General features: G+C 42.1%; 1 protein-coding gene across 4 annotated transcripts in view; it reads right to left on the bottom strand.

Annotated features, from left to right (window-relative positions):
• The window catches only part of rsrc1 (arginine/serine-rich coiled-coil 1), a 114,693-nt gene that overhangs the window by 933 nt on the left and 95,696 nt on the right, over nucleotides 1-18,064 (bottom strand). For all 4 annotated transcript variants that reach the window (XM_034225481.1, XM_034225484.1, XM_034225482.1 and 1 more), the window contains exons 8-9: nucleotides 3,967-4,073; nucleotides 1,524-1,631 (exon numbers count right to left, since the gene is read on the bottom strand). In XM_034225481.1, coding sequence (XP_034081372.1) covers nucleotides 1,524-1,631; nucleotides 3,967-4,073 — 215 coding nt within the window. The remainder of the gene's footprint in view (nucleotides 1-1,523; nucleotides 1,632-3,966; nucleotides 4,074-18,064) is intronic.

Consider the following 18,064-nt stretch of genomic DNA (forward strand, 5'->3'; position numbering starts at 1 on the left):
AGCAAATGTGTGTTTTTACCAGCGACACATTTGTTTATCTATGTGATATCTCTGTATCTACCACAGTGCATTTCTATTTCTTCTTTTAATTGATACAGAGCAGTATAAGCTCTACTCCACAGTCTACTTTGGCACTTGAGTCATTACCTAACAATGTCGTGTTACCTTACAAAACATCGCATTTCAAGAATGTGACAGAAATGAATGAGCTGTTTCCTGGTAAGTTCGTGAGCCTGGCACAGAGTTGTTGCTACAGCCCATTGACACACATGTGACCTCAGCGTGGACCCCTGGGTCACAGTAATGAAGCTCTATTACAAGGCTGTGGTATCTTATGTGTTCTATTAGTCTTTCCCTGTCTGCTCACTTCAAAATGCATGTGAAAAAACTCTTCATTTGAACCCACAACTCATCTGTGAGCCTAGCAGTGGGTAGATAGAGAAGGCCTACACATGTGACTGGTATTCTACGCAGTACATCAACAGCAGTAATGATATTGAATGTAAGCGGGCTATAAAACTGCTGCTGCGAGTGTCTGATGAATGAAGGCATCTGTTTATTAGGAAGTAACATAATGACTATGCGACCGAGAAGCAAGGCACATTTCTGTATTCACTGTGTGTGTTTGTGCAAGGGGGAGAGATAATGTCGACATGCGGGGCTATGTGTACATACTGTGTATCTATGTGATGATATGTGTCTATTATTATGCAGATTGTGGAGCAGCCCCGGCCACGTCAATCCTTCATTCCTAACCTACGCCGCGTACAGCTGCACCGCATGTTATCTGTGTGTTAGATTCAACACCAGTGAGTTCTTGTCTGTCGGCTCTGGACTGGTGTCATGGTGCTAATGAGGCTGTGTGTGTGGGATGACAGTATCTGGGCTGGGCTAATGGGACTCATCTGTTCTAATTGGAAGAGGAGCTGGAGCTGAAGCTGAGGCCGGGGCCCGCCTGGGGCATATTGCTACCATACATCAGCCTGTCTGAGGGTGTGTGTGTGTGTGTGTGTGTGTGTGTGTGTGTGTGTGTGTGTGCATTTTGGCTGGGAGGCGTTGTGTGTGTGTGTGTGTATTTGAGGAGGTTATCTGCATACGTCAGGGCATAACTTAGTTTCCCCCAGTGGAGATAAATGACTGGGAAGCCCCAGGGAGCATTATTGGAGTTTAAAGTTTTCCTTCTCGTTTTTCATCATTGGTCTGCAGGCAGGGGAGGAGGTGATGTTAGGAGGCTGTAATCTACTATTCCGCAGTATCCTATACTATACAAGGCGCTGTATCAGAATTTGCAGGAATGGAGTAAATAGTGGTGGTGGAGGCAGCAGAGGTATTTTATAAAAAGAAAAAGTTGACTAAGTTCGTCAACCAAAGGCAAAACCATTCTCATAATAACAGTATGGTGGCGAAAAGATAAAATGACAAGAAGTGAGTTCAACTTTAGCTGTTTTGAGGATGGAAGCTGTTCATACACACAGAACGTTTTCAAGACAAGTCTGCAAAGCTTTTTGAATAGGAGAACTTACACAGGGATGGGCGAGGGAGTCAGTGTCATTGTAGACTATGGAGATAGGAAGATCGACGTTGTGATGATCTGAGCTCTCCGATTCCTGCTTCACCTCAACTGGCTCAGTCTGTACTCAAAGAAATACATAACACATAAAAAAAAGTGTCATACTCAAATAAGAAACAATAAAATAAATGGTAGATCCATCTACTTTTTAAATAGAAAAATGTAACTTTAGAATATTACACCAAAGTAACATTGACATATAATCGTCACATAAGGAAAAAGGAAATAAAGCGTTGCCAATAGCTAAAAGAATTGCAAATAGCTAAAGAACAAGAAAAATAATGTACCTTTATGAATATAATATTAATGCAATTATTTTATCACAGGTACTGTATAATTTCATGTTGGTATTAAACAATATTGTTTGTAGATTTCTCTATACAAACAAAAAAAAAATATATATAGAAGGTTGGTATATTTTTATACCTTTTTATGTAGTATAAAACTGGGGAAAAGAGAATATTTTTAAATGCAATATTAAGATTGTCCAGCAGATGGCAGTGAAAGTCTGTCTAACAGACAACAGTGTTGTGATAGAGATCAGCTTGTATCCTGAATCTGTCGTTATTGTCTCACTTGACTCATTGTGCCCCCATGTTTCCCGCCTTACATTTTCCATAAGTCTTAATTATGAACCAGCAACTGCAGTGTCTCAGTGAAGTGCCTTATGAAATATTTAACCAAGAACCAAGCACTTTTTGTTAAAGTTCAAGATAAAATAAATGTATCTTCCACTTTCTTATAACTGAAAATAACTAAGGTCTTCCATCCCTCTCTTGTTTCAATCTGTAGAGTCCAAGCTGACAGAAGAACATTTCATATTTAGAAGTCATTCTTTCTCTTCCCTAGAGGTATTACACAAACAGATAATAAAACGTACATTCCGATGGGTAACATTTGGATGGATAACCTTACATTCTCCTTGATAAAGAAGATATATCAAAATGCACACTTTGCCAAATCCATTAATGTTTCCAACACTCTTAAACCGGCCCAGCGCAAATGTTTACCCAGTTGGAAAGATCCATTTCAAATGTATTTGGCAGGATACAAAAAATGAGTGAGATCAAAAACACACTTGCTCATAAGTATCTCGATTTGCCAAAATACACAATTATTGGTAATAATATGCTGAATATACATTTCTAATGTATACAGCTTGCTTGAAATAGAAATCTCAAAAGATAAAGTGAAGCAGATATTAAAGTTCACCGGGTTCTCCTCGTTAAAGTGGCTAAAACATTTTCAGTGGACCTATTGGTAAATGGCCTTCAACACTAAATCAAAATAAACGTATATATGTAAAATAAATAATTTAAAAGAATGCATTCTCACACAATACTAAATCAAATAATTCAGTAGATTGCTTGTTATATTCTGCTAAAAAAAATAAGAAAAATGTTTAACAACTTATATTTCTACAGTATTTATCGTACTAGTGTAGCAAAGAGTTGATATTCCCTTCATTGCAGGCAAAGATGTGATCTTTCTAAAAGACTATCAAATATTCCCTACTAAGTGTGTACATTTGAATTATTACTGTTGTTCTCGAAAAGCAAACTTTGAGAATATTGCATTTGAAGAAAAATATTTTTCTCTCTGCATAATGTTGTGTGAGTTGATTTGACAGTATAAATCTAACTTTTTAAACATTGTGCACACAGATCTGACATAAAAGAGCTGAATCGTTGAACTTGTTGAAGCAGCATTTGCACTCTTGGACAGTAATCAAATAAAATAAAATAAAGTTTTATTTATATAGCACATTTATAAACGATTTTTGGTCGAGCCAAAGTGCTGTACATATAATAAAAATAGCCTACAGTAGAGACACTTTACAGCAAATACAACAGCACAGATTGTTCAGAATATCAGTATGAGAAAAAAAAAGGCATAGTAAACTGCTCATGTGCGACCTGTGCAGTCCGAGCTGCAGCCGCGGGGGTCCTGACCTGTGTCAGGCCCACCAGGATGTGTCCCAGAGGTCTGTGCAGGTTTGCTGTCACATGTTGTCGCCTATCTTTTCAAAAACATCCATGAGCCCCAACAAATCTAATTCCTGCTCCTTCAGAGACAGGAATATTTCAATAATGACTTCTGTGTTTTTTGTCTGCATCTGCACAACCAGCGGGGGGAGAGGGAGACAGAGAGGGGAGACGGAGGATGGCTGTTGCCTGCTGCGGCTTTTGTGTGGGTGCTGCCGCTTTGGAGGCGGCGAACAGTGGAGCGCCTGATGAAACCGTCTCAGGTCGGAACAAACGGCGCTGAATGAATGTTTGATTTGGTCTGGGCTGTCTCTGGACAGACGGCACAGCTTTGCAGAGGGAAATTCAATAAGAGACGGAGTGAAAAGATAGAGAGAGTGAGGGGAAGGGAGAGAAAGGGACAGAACGCACCTTTATATCATCCCTGGATGATTTGAAAGCCTGAGGAATAAAGGAATCACTTTCGATGGCCTCAATGTCCTTTATCCTTCGCACTTGCTCCTCCAGAGAAGTTCCCTCTGAAACACATGTTACACAGAAGAGGAGCTATGAACAAAAGCGTGCACACATGTCCGGAAACACACACACAGCATCAGACTTCCCTTGTCATTTTCTGAAAGGCTCCAGATTTCATTTGGAATGGGCTTAGTTGATTGTATGTTATCTATCTGTATAATACTCCTTGACAGATAGAATACAACATATTTGATATTCCCCTATTTTAATCTTGGCCTTCTTTAAAAGAGGACTTTTACTTAGCCAAGGGCATGGAGTCACCACAAAAGGCAAGTGGAAAAAAAAACACTAACAAGATAATAGCCAGACAGTGAATTACACTTAGATAATGCATTCTAAAAGAATCAAAATATGAACACAAAGTCACTGCTATGGAATTTCATTATGGAGACTAAATGTGATTAGGTTTCATACACTTTTCATGTATCAGAAAGTATTGTGCTCAGGCTTGTCCAATCAAACAAAAAGATAGAAAGGGTTTCTAGTAAATTACTCTCGGATATAAACACATCAGGACTCTGCATATCAGATAATAAATCATTTCAAGAATTCAAGAGCAGTCTTCGCAGCGTAGGAGGGCAAAAATAGGTGTGCCAGGAAAGTTAGCAACAGGGGGAAAAAAAGACAGAGTCTGAATGCTCCCATTATTCTCTGGCTGTCAATCTCTCCACTGATCAGTCAATATTCATCCTTCTCTCCCCCATCCATCCGTCCTCTCCTGCACTCTCCCATCTCTCTATCTGTCACTCCAGCAGACATCCACGTTTCTCTGCGCCGCTGATGTAGGCTGTGTCATGAAAACAAGTGGGAACACACACACGTACACACACACACACAGAACATTGGGATACAAGTAGAGGTACTTCCACATGTGCAAACTTACATATTTTGAATTTACACTCATGGCTGCCATATATATGTATATGGAGCACGCACCCATGCGTGCACACACACACACACACACACACACACACACACACACACACACACACACACACACACACACACACACACACACACACACACACACACACACACACACACACACACACACACACACACACACACACACACACACACACACACACACACACACACACACACACACACACACACACACACAAAGCATTCAATTGGAGCTATTAGCCGGAATTAATTCAATCCATTAGTAGCTACAGAAAGGGTGTCACAACAGATCTTCATGGCCCTGGTGTTTAATGAATAAATGAATATTTGTTCCGGCTTCCGCAGCAAAGCCTCACATGCTATCACACACACACACACACACACACACACACACACACACACACACACACACACACACACACACACACACACACACACACACACACACACACACACACACACACACACACACACACACACACACACACACACACACACACACACACACACACACACACACACACACACACACACACACACCACACACACCCTATTAAAGTTCATAATAGCACTCAAACAATCTCGGTTTTGATTTAAATGCACTGCAGAATTGGACAACTGAGTGACAAGTGGAATTAAGCCTTCCTATATGACAGACTATCGGCTTGTCATCCTGTGCCGGGAAGATGCGAGCAGAGACGCACTGCACAGCGGCTCCAAAAATAGTCATTACCTTGACTGGGCTGCTAGATGAAGTCTGAACACTGGCCCAATATCCTTCTGGAGACTGTGGCCTGTCCTTCACACCACCATCACCGCTCACTGCACGGCTGCATGGGCTCGGATGGAAACTAACGCCTGGCCAACAATTAATTCAGCACAATTTAAATCACTTTTTTAATGAACTCTTCTCTGCTGTCCTTTGAGCATGAATGCCCTACATGGAAAACTACCAGACCGACATGTATCAACTCAACACATACACACACACACCCTATCTGAAAGCATCTCCTTGGCAGGCCTGTCTTTGCTGGGATGTCCGTGTGCGCCGCATGAATCCATTAAGACCTCAGACTTTTTGACAAACACATTATTGGTAGATAAAATGACTTCCATATGCTGTTTGTCAGATGTCAGTAGGAAAAGATATGTATTTCATGAGAAGATCAAAAGTAATGGACTTTGAGTGCGGCCTAGCGAGCTTAGAGGCAGACAAAAATCAATACTCTAGCAGGGCGAGCGCACTCCGCAGCTCAGAGAGGTCAAAGTTGATATTTAATATTGACACATTATCTGGCAAATTAATTTAACAGGCCAACTCGATTGTCACCGCATTACGAACGCTTCTCTGTCAGTGCTGAGAGGAGGATAAAGGGGAAAGCCGAGAGAGATAAGACAGATGGAGAGAAAGAGACAGAAATAATAAGAAACACAAAATAGAGACAATTAAATGTACAGAATGTACTTCTTTAAATTAGGTTACTGTTAGATCTCTATGGCACTTATATGCTGAATGCATTACATCCATTACTGCGAACCAGGAAATGGAAGGAAACTCAATCAATACATTTTGTTTTGTATCTGTAGATTAGAATAATGGATAGTGACTGAGCAATGTATGTTAACGTGCATTTCGCATGTCCTGTTATGTTTGCGCCCGTGTGTGTGTGTGTATAAAAGAGCCACTCAGAAAACTTACTTGCCTTCTCATTACTGAAATTAGTTGGACAGACAGCAGTGCTGATGAGTGGCTCAGAATCAATAGGCTATTGTTCTCTCTAAATAGCTGTTTGTCCACTTCATTGATTAAGACCAGAGGACGAGGAGAGAAAATCAAACCAGCCAATAAGAAGGGATTTCAGCTCATCTCCTTTAGCCTTGAAGATGAACGTTACGCAGCAGTTTCACGTCCCCTCCAGAAGAGGGAGCTGTTCAACAACACATGTCTATATCTGAGCAGTAAAACTTGACTTTCGTCTTCAGTTTGTCAATCAAGAGCAGCCGAGCGGAATATATTGCGGCTGCTGATTAATTCCAGTAATTGAGTGCACTAGCGTGCCAGCTAAATTACCGCAGCACTTGTTATGTGGGGAAAAATAAATACGAAGGAAAACTAACTGCTTGTTTTGTTGAGGTCTCGTAAATAGTGGCAAATCTTTGACAGTGTTTTGGAATTATAATGCAAACACAGTTATTTAATGAATGTATTAAAAATCAAGAGAGGGCAAAATGTGCTGCTGTATTTATAATGGGTAGTGTGACTTCAGCACAGTAAGTATATACGAATATATTTGTGATGGGTCAGGTCAGAAAAAAAACTAATATTTTCCAATTTGGCAAAAAATTATTTATCATTTGTATGTATATTTCAATTATATTTCAATTATCTTTCTCTCTCTTAGCAGTAGAATACTGACTACGCAAAACCTAAAATGGTACAAACACAAGTTTCTAGAAACATTGACCTAACTTTTGTAACACAGGCCCAGCTTCCACACAAGCTCACATAGCAGCATTTCTTTCAGGTTTCAATAATGTGCCCCCCCCCCGCCGTGCACCGCGGTAAAGATGTGTAATTCAATGCTCAATTTAGGCCCGTCTCAGTGGAGATTTTTTTGCCTGCTAATTGATAGAAATTAAGCCATTAATCAAGCCACTAGCCATCATTCAACCCGGGGAAGATGAATACAAACTTTCATAATAACTACCTTCCCCATTTTAGCCCTCATTAGCATTAATTTTTAATGTAATTATGCTATTCTTTTACACTGAGCTCATAAATTACTGCTCTTTTGTTGCTGGCTGGCCTTGTAAAATCCAAAGTAATGCTTTGTAGTCTGATCTTTAAGGCAATTACTGGCTTCTTCACTCTTTTATCTCCCTGCATTTCCAATAACCTGCTCTCTAATGATTTATCTCCGCTGTACCCCCCCTCCAATCCCTTTCCCCGCTCTTTCTCTCTCTGCACCAGCGGCCAACTGCCCCGCTGCCAGCCTCCGCCTCCAATCCCCCATCCGCCCACATTCTCCCCATCTCTTTACAGCAGCCCCAGATACATCAGGGATGCACACAAACACATGCACGGATGCTTGCCTCCACCAAGTTAACTATATTAACACACTCACACGTGTATTCAATATGTGTGTGTGTGTGTGTGTGTGTGCATGGTAACTTTGTTTACTATCTCCTTTAGTCATTTTCCAGCTCGCCCTTCATTAGTGAATATCCAGCTCCAGCAATGGCGACAGCACCGGGGGAATGCCAAAGTAAGAGACTGGCGCTCCATCTCTCTCTCTCTCTCTCTTGGCTGGTCTCCTGTGGGTCTTACCTGTAGGCTAGCTGCTCTTGTTTATGTAACCCCTGAGCTGGGTAAACACACACACATACACGCAAGCACGCACCGAGGCACACACTCGCAGAGCTTGGCATCAAACAGCTGAGTTAAGCTTAGCAGGGCTGCGTGCTGGGGGCGATCGAGGGGCTGCGGTCTGGCCCTGTTCTCAGCAGCAGCATCCTGGCTGCATCAAAGTCTTTACCGTACCATTCTCCAGGCCCAAACAACAGGCTGCTCCAAAGCATGCCTGGGAATTGGACTGAACAACAACAGAAAAAATGAAACAATAGGTTACTTATTAAAATCCGACTGATGAGATTTCATTATCACTACCAAATGAATCTCTGTGAGACATTTTGTTTCGCGGATGAGGATTTTGATTACACCGTCACTAAAACAAATAAATTAAGAAATCTAATGGGCCCGCTTGGTGTCTGGGAATGTTCCTGCTAATGAGATATTTTGTTGACATGACAGAGAAGTTTGAGCATGTCCTACTTCGACGCAGGGCCGTTGAGCCCAGACCTTTTACTTGCATGCAGAAAGCCAGACACACAACTTACGTTATTAAAAAGGGTGTCCGGTGAGGGCCTTGGTTAGGTAATACTTTTAGACTGTATTGATTAGGGGCTGCTGACAGGTTCTGATGTTAGCCCTGGAAATGCATCAAGTGGCTAATGAGCAGCTATTAGGATCATCGATTTGCTGATTTCAATTGATAGCTAGCAGGCCAAAGCTGCACGTCAATATTTGCATAACTAATACCCTGCAGCTCCAGGCATTGGAAAATGAGACCTCAATGAGTAAGGGAAACAGAAAGAAAGAGGAGGAATGAGGATAATGAGAGAAGATATTTACAGATCAACAACCCAGAGGTAGAAGAGCAAAACAAAACAATCCAAATGTCACAGATTTAAACCGCCATGAGTTTCCTCTCCCCCGCACAGATCTGTAGTTTGTCTGTAAGGCGGCGTATCACCAATGGTGGCGTTGCAACAATGACGAGACACTGATGCCTGTCTGACGCCTGTGGTTGCCGGGGTCAACGGGTCACAAAATGAAGGGAAATTCTGACAGGCTGAGCCAGATGTCCCGAATGTGTCCCAGAGGAGCGTGCGTCTATGTATGTATGTGTTTGTAAGTGTGTGTGTGCGATTGGGGAGATGTCCAATGACAGAGCAGGTGGCTAAGCCAGTCTAATGCGTGTTCCCATGAGACCACACACGCACATAATACACACAGTCACTCATACATAACCTCCATCCCCCACCTCCAAAAAAAGCCACATGTCTCCATAACCCACGTCTCCCAACAATGCACCTTCAACCACAAATAAATATACCGGCCGAGTGATCCCTGCGGTGGTCACCTTGTTATCGTAGTGTCAACTGGTCTCTGTGGATTTCACCGTTCTGTCGAGTCCTGTCGGGCGCCTGTCACACATCACTAATGCTCAGCTCTCTCCCTTGAACCTCTTATATTGAAAATCAGGTCTATAAGTTGCCTGGAATTTACTGGGGAATATCATATATGATCCCATCCTTTAAATAACGTAGCCTTGAGCATTATTTGACCTTAGCAGATCATGGCAGGTGATATGTTTATGGTACATCTTATGTGATATCTATTTGGCATCAGGAAATGAAGAGCAGCTGGTGACTGAGAGTGTCACACACACACGCGCTCTTCTAGTGTCTCCTACTGATAGCGATCTCCCACTCTCCAGTCAATAAAGGTCTGAATGATGAATTAAAGACCCAAACAACCTGCTAATGACAGGATGACATGGCAGCCACGCGCTGAGCTCTGCTATCTCCCTCCACATCTTCGCTCATCCCTCTCCACTCACCACTTTGCTTGCTTCTGTCATTCAACCCCATTCTGCTCATCCATCCTCTCCACTTCCTCTCCTCAACTGACCCTGGTTCAACTACTCCTCAGTATATTCCTCCCATCTGTACCCCCAAATCCTGCAATTAAATGCATGTGTTTAGACTCTTTCTGTCCGCGCCCATAATGAAATCATGAGGAGGAACAAAAGATTGGCCAAAGTCGGTCATTCCATCAATACCTCTATCCATCATGCACAATATCTGAAGCCATGGAGTGAATTTATAACAAATGATGATGCACGTAATTGTTCTGCCATCAAAACTGCACTGACTCATCTAAAGACTTGCTGAAGTATTTGTTTGTTCACATAAGTGTCACGCAAACCTCAGAAATAACTTGAGAGGCTTATTTTTTAGGGGGAAATGATGCTACATTCCCACTTTCATAAACACTGTTTTCATTACAGCTCAAAAAAGGTAAAGAACCGCATTTCCTTGTAATTGGCTCAAATGGAGAACTTACCATTTATCAGGGAGGACATGTTTATTGTTGCTTTGTTGACAGTATAGCTTTCACTATCATGAGTCTAAATAATGCATGCGTTGCTAAAAACAAGGGTCTACCTTTCGGGAAACTAGTGCAAACAAAGCTTAAAAGCATTTACTGTCTATTTATTACATAAAAGTCAGCTATTTATCTGAAATCCTAGCTAAGACCTGACTGCTGCTGCTGACCTGACTGCACGGTGCAAACATAGAGAACTAACCAAAACCAGGTGTGTGTGTTTCCCTCGCCATGTGTGTGTGAGGGAGAGAAAGAGAGCAGTATGAGTGTTAGCCGATGTCCTGTGTCTGGGCAGCATCACAGAATCTCATTAAATAGTGAAGCTTTCACAGACTGAGTGGTGAGATCTTCAAGATCACAGCCACTTTCTCTGTCGACGGGCTTACAACGGGACTGGAGGCATTCCTAACATTTAGTATTCTCTTTTGTTTCATTATATTCTGACATTTTATTACAGTGTAAAAAGTAATACTTCTGTTAGGTATATGTTATTTAATGAGTCATATGTCATCATGCCGCAAGAGCAACATATCCCACTTCGATGTTTTAGGAAATGAGGGAATTTTTGACGATCTGACATTTTGAAGTAATTACTCATTGGGTAGGAGTGGTTTCTTAAACACCGTCCACTCCACACGGAGAATACTGTAAGCCCAGCTTGTGTTTACTGTGTTTAGGAGAGAAGGAACAAGTACCTGGAAAGTATCTCTACCTATCCTAACTGTTCAGTAACCTTAAGTACAATATTATTATTATTAAGCACAGTGCTGTTTTAGTGTGATTAGAATAAAGAGTCCTTCCCTGCCCTTTACCAGAAATAACATGAATTTGACTGCATTACCTCGATGTTAAACTAGGTGCTGCAAATGTGTGTGTGTGTGGGAAAAAGTGCAGCGGTGTCCATTTTTTTGATCGCGAGCTGGTCAGCAGCTCTTTTATGAACAGCTCTATAATTAGAGAAACACCAAGCAGCTAATTACTTAATTGAAAGCAAGGTCTTTAAAATGAAAATGATGTCATCTGAATCCAGGAAACCCGCTCGATTCTCGCAAACGTTTATACATGGACGTCAACACACAAACGGGCACACACACTTTGCGACCTACAGCCTTCTTGACGTGCAGCCATCAAGCTACCAACTCTTTCCCTTAGTCGGGTTGTAATTGATTCTCTCTTCACTCTCCTGGTTGCTGACAGGGTGTGTGTGAGTGTGTGAGAGTGTGTTGGTGAGAGGGGAAAAGGGACAGAGTGTCTCTTGTTTGTGTGGTCTGCTTCGAACTATATTAGTAAAGGTCATGGCCGTGTGTGTGTGTCTGAGTGGTAATTAATTAGGCAAATGCCCCCCACCTCCTCCTCTTCTGACCTCAGTTGTAGACTAATAACCTTGGTACTGTGTTATACATTATACTCCTTTTTTACTGTCGCATTCTGCCTTATTGCCTTAAGGGATCATGGAGAAAAAAAACAAGAGCGACATCACCATTTGCATGTAAATCAAAAATCATCCTTCATGGTCTAAATTACAGGAAAGAAATGCATGAGTAGATGTGTGACTATAATGTCCAGTCAGTCCTGATATGTTTGATTTCTGTCAGCTGCACCGGTTTGAGAAGGGGGGGGGGGGGGGGCTGCATAAGTGCTTCAAATAGCACCCAGATTATGTGTGGGCTCAAGTATAAAATACCTGAACGAGTTGCAACATGATCGGTAGTTGTTTGCTGTGCCTAAACGTATTTTTCATCTGTGCACAAATGGTAAACTTTATTTTACAAAGCAGTTCAGAAAGAGAAACACCTTTATCACAGTGTTGTGGCATCAAAACACACATGCACGCACCCACGCGCACACACTCTCATGAACCTATTGCAAGCATTCCAAAGACACAATCGTCAGACACACACTCTTAAGTGACCTCTGATGTCTCATGACAAACCTGGAGGGAGCCCCCACATGGCCGCAGCCACCCAGGATGCCAGCACTTTGACCTGCAAACAGTCTGCGGTTGTGTCTAATCACAGCAGTGTGACCACCCTGTTAGACTGGACCAAGTACACTACTGCTGTGTATGATCATGTCCAGACATTTGCAAGTGTGTGTGTGTGTGTGGGTGTCACCTCCACATGCTGGGAAGGTTTCCAGTTACAGCGGCATACTAATACTCTACCTTAATCTCCTAATAGTAAAGCTACAATACTACTTTGGAAGTAGTAGTTTTTTTCAAACAGAGCATGCATGTCTTCAGTTTAAACATATATATACCCTTTTTCACATTCAGTATGTTATTTGAACCAGTTTTTATGACACCTAAACCTTAAAAGGATGGCTGGAAATCAGGAAAATAAATCAGCCTGGTGACTCAAGCAAGGTTGCTGAACATCGCTCTTCTGGTACTGGGTTAATTGATAAGGGTGACCCAAGAAACGATTACCAATCACAGAGGGCAAAAGGGTGCTGTCAATCATCCGTCCACTTGGCCTGAATGAACACATGTTGGAAGCTTGCATGGTCAATCTGTGTGGAATCTAGCCTATGGCAGAGATATCTAGGCTGCTATCAGGTCAAACATGTCATTCCGTAGATATCCTTATAGAAATGATTAAGCTATAAGCTCCATAGCTGCAGAAGTGACAGGCACACTGGGCAGCATCAGCATCCCATTACACCGGGACAACAAAGGGTCACGTGGGGTTAGCAGAATTCGGCATGTGCCTCAACCCGTTGCTGAACACACACTGCAGCGCTTAGGATAGGAGGTCACCTAATCACCTTGCCAAGCCATCTCTGAGGGAGGAAAAGGGGAAAGGGGAAGCGAGAGAAAAAAAAAAAAAAATCAACTTTAAATTTGCAGTGATGAAAAATCAATAAAGCAGTAATTGCTTGGCTTATCATCGCGCAACGAAACAAATTGGGAGGAGAAGGAAAGCAAGGAGAGGGCTTGCATCCATGCTGCACGCCAGGGCTTTTTTGGCGGAAGCGTCTGAACATAGCAAGAGAGGGGGAGAGAGAGCGAGAAAGAGAGAGAAAAAGAGAGAGAGAGAAAGAGGGAGGAGAGGTTTGGGCTTCATTGGGCCAAGGCAAGGAAAAAAGGTCTCCTCGTGATAATTAAATCTTCTCACACTGATTTTCTGCCAAATGTATTTCCCCAAGGACCATAACTCTGATTCAGTGCTTACAAGCCTTGCATAACTAATCATTTCAACGTGGGGGCAACCACAAAACCTGAATGAATTGAGAAAGAGGATGAAATAAAGAAGAGAGATGGCTAGACTGCACTATTCATCTCTAAATCAATTATTATTTAGGCAGGACAAAAATCAGAAATGAGTGCGGGACATTCCTCGGTGGGGTTCTGTTCAAATACAGTCCTTTAGAGGGAAAGTGTAATTGATTGTCAACGTGCTCTCTATTACACTTTTTCTGCAGAGCTATATAAGCAAAAAAAGCATCCTTTAATTCCTGGAACAAATGGACGCCATAAAGCCAATGAAGTGTCGGCTCAATATTCCTCTGACTGTTCCTGGCATGATTGTGTTGAACATAATAACACAACAAATAAGACCATTTATCTGAAGAAACGACAGGAGATGAGGCTCACTCCACTAATCAATACCGAATCGATACAAACCAGATTTTCTTACATCAAAATCACTGAGACAGATCTTTCTTCAGCGCAGAGTGCACAAGAGCAATACAGTGCCTCCCTGGAGCCCTGAGGTAGATCATATAGCCGCTGGGAAGAATACAGTTTAAAAAAAGTATATAGCTCTACCTGAGAGAGGATGCTGGGAACTATAATTATAGCTTGGTATAATTCAGACACTCTCCTCATTGAATCGCCATGTTTTAGTTAATGTGATGAGATCATGGACACCAGTTCACTTGTGTTTACCAGCAGATACATTTCACCGCTTGTCCTTCAAGTGGCAGCCTCAGCAGCGCCGGTGCTGCTCGGCGAGGTAGCGTGGCACGCCACTCCATGGCCTCGGTAATTAAAACATTTAAAGCAGAGCCAGCCCCCCTGTGCTCCCAGGGTGTGATATGGGGGTCACGCGCCTGTAGATTCTAATTTGCGCACCATTTGTATTCATGACAGGCACGTGCTAAATATTTAACAGCAGCCCGGCAGGAGTTTTGTATTGTTAGGCTTTCCAGGTCAAATAATTTGATTTCAAGGCAGATTACATTAAGCGTCAATGTCCAAGCCACCACTTTCACTTGCCTCTCATTTCCTGTCTTTTATTACAGCCGAGATAGGCCAGAACTGAAGGGATATGGCTTTGGATTATACAAGAGCTTGTTATCCGCGGATTAGTTATTATTTTCAATTAGAAAAGGGATCACATCGTTTATTACGGAAGCACACACCCACACTGGTATTGTACGCAGACGCTTGCATGCAGCGCGGACATTTTAGCTGACTTACAAATTGTTTAATTGAGCATGTTGTCACAACTTCCAAAAGAAATACTATTTCAAACAAATGACACATGTCTCATTAATGATATGTCACATGTGTTGATTTAACTGAGGCATCCTACAGTAGGAACATATGTGTATTCTTTCCTTTTTATATATGTTGAACGGCTAAGGCAAGAAACCAAATCCAGACCTTTTTTGATTCAGCAGAGGTTCTATGGTGATTGACAACACAGCTAGTTAAACGGTGATGAGGCGTTAATGGATGCTAGGTCGAGGAAGTGAGGGGGAGAGTGAGCGGGAGGGGGTCTGCGGCTGAATATTTAATGGTCATATAATTCCCGAACACAGACACACACAGACAGGTACACACCCAACCCGTGACCTGTCCTACACACCGCGTAATTAGGGAAACAGTCCTTTCGTTTAACTGCCAAAAGAGCAAACGGTAGGTATATATTCCCCTAATGATATGGGTTAAAGAGCTATTATACGTCTCATTAAAATATATGATCTCCCAATCTGGTGGTGGTTTGAGGTAATGGGGACAGAGCGGCATAAGGGCTGAAATACCATCCGCAGGCTACAGGGTTGTGTCCAATTCATATCTGCATAATTGTGTGTCGGAGAGTGGCTGCACAAAGGAAAAGATGTTTCTGTCAGTGGCTCACGAACGACACACGAACGAGTGTGTGGGAATGAACCGAGGTTATCAAGCTTTTGACACAAATTTTCGCATCAACTGGTTGACGTGTTAACTTTCTCTTTAACTCTGCTGTACATTTAATACATTAAGAAAAGCAAGGGCAATTCAAACAGGGTCTTAAGCATTAAGCTCCTGCCATATATCTCAGTTTATTTCTTTTTCTGAATCTTAGATTAAGTTGAATAAAGCTAAACATTTAACTATTCAAATCATGAAGGGCGCTGGGAAATTCCTCATCATACATTAACAGACAAAACACTACATCAAAAACAACTGTAAATAATTTACGTTACAGCCCTATCCATTCCCTTTCCTATGATGACTCACTTCTTATATTTGTCCTGTTTAATAAAAGTGTGACCAGCAATGGTTGCTTAAGTTATCGTCAGATATATTATTAAAAAGTACAACACAAGTATGTTAAACAGAAAAATGAGTTGGCAGCATTGCTCGGATCGGACTATAATGACACACTTAAGGTCTTATGGTCAAGTCATTAAGTTAAGGCTGAGAAGAGATTGTTAATGTCCGTAATTCTTTATATTTAGCTTATCATCCAGCCTTAGTAGTACCACCACACAGTTACTTGGGCTAAACGCTGCCTTCAGTAAAGTGCCAACTGATAGCACAGTCCACACAAACAGACTTTGTAACACTGCCAGTCAGTCCTTCTTATTATAGCTGGACATACTATGTTAGCTAAAAGCCTCCTGGGCACACAAACAACATCTCTCAGCTTTAATAGCCTAAACAAGGCATGCAACTAACAAAGGAACCATGCTCCCCTCTCATTCACACACTCTTTCATATCACTTATTTCCTTTTTCAACCACTAGCATCATCTGGCTGCCCTTAACCAGAGAGCCAAACACTCTTTTTAAGTGGAGACTACTTTGTTAACTGATGACCACAGGGTCAGTTATTGATCCTCTCCTTTCTCTCTCTCAGTAAACCCTGCTGATAAAAAACCCTGTATTCTCGCAGGGCTTTGCAGTATGCAGCTACAGTTCGCTACAATAATAGCTTGCATATCAGAGCATCCACATGAATCAGATCTTGGTGGTTCGATTAGGGCTAAACTAACTAAAAAACACATCGCCAGTCTAGGACGAGAATCTATTTATGAACAAGGAGTGTAGGTGGTAGTGTTCTTCACTTCTCCCCTTCGTTCTCTTTAAAGGTTTTCTCATTTCATTCGACTTAACGGTTTTAGTGTAAACTCTCTAGCTGTGTTGACCCCTGAAACACGGAGACCCCTGGTGATGTGCTGTTTAGCAGCCGCAGCGGTCCTCCATTTAAGTTGTGCTGGGCAGAAGGGCAGAAGAGCATGAAGCTGGCTGACTTAGATTGGGTCCGTTTGTATAGATGTGGTGTTAATGTGTATCGTGGCAATGACTTCTCTCACTACCAAGACATGGTCATCAGGACAACTATGTCGAGCCTATCTGATCTTTCTCCATTCGTCAGTCATTGTGAAGGTTAGGAATACAATGATCGTCTTTGAAAGCAGCGCCTGAACACCATGTTGTACAGCACCGCTCCACACAACAAAACACAACACTTCATTTCACACAGTTCCAACAGCTGGAGTGAGGGATGAGGGAGCTTTGAGTAAAACAGTCAACTGAATCCAAAAAGAGGCAACAGTAGAGTGTGAACTTAGCTTAAGAAAGCTTTTTGATAGGGAATCTTGCTGTTGCCCCAAGCGAGGCACTTAGTCATCACTTTAGCAATTCTTCCACACAGAGAAGAGAGAAGCAGGAGACGGAGGAGACCCAGAGAGAAGGGCAGGAGACATGGAAACGGTGGATGAGAACAATAGACGAAGCACTGCGATAAGACCAAGAAAAGTAAGTAGTATAAATGTAAGAATGGTGCAGAGAGAATGAGAAACAAAAGGGTCAATAGAGAGAAGGAGGGGATACATTCTTCCCAGAATGGAGGGACCAAAGCAAGAGTGCAGGCTAATTAGTTTCTGATGGCTGGACATTCATTTGTCTAAAAGGTCAGCTAACTTTAAAGGTCACACTGCTCGATACACACACACAAAACTAGAAAAAAAGAGTGGACAGACAATCCAGCAATATAAAAAAGACACACACTAGAACAAATGATGCTACTACACATGCCTGTGAGTGTGCATGTACATACACACAGTGTGGTTGATCACAACATGTTTGATATTCTCATTGATGTCATGCTCTGGTCAGGAAATAGAGAAGGGTCATTATTGT

This window comes from Gymnodraco acuticeps, unplaced genomic scaffold, assembly GCF_902827175.1.
Source record: "Gymnodraco acuticeps unplaced genomic scaffold, fGymAcu1.1, whole genome shotgun sequence".
NCBI classification, from domain to species: Eukaryota; Metazoa; Chordata; class Actinopteri; order Perciformes; family Bathydraconidae; genus Gymnodraco; species Gymnodraco acuticeps.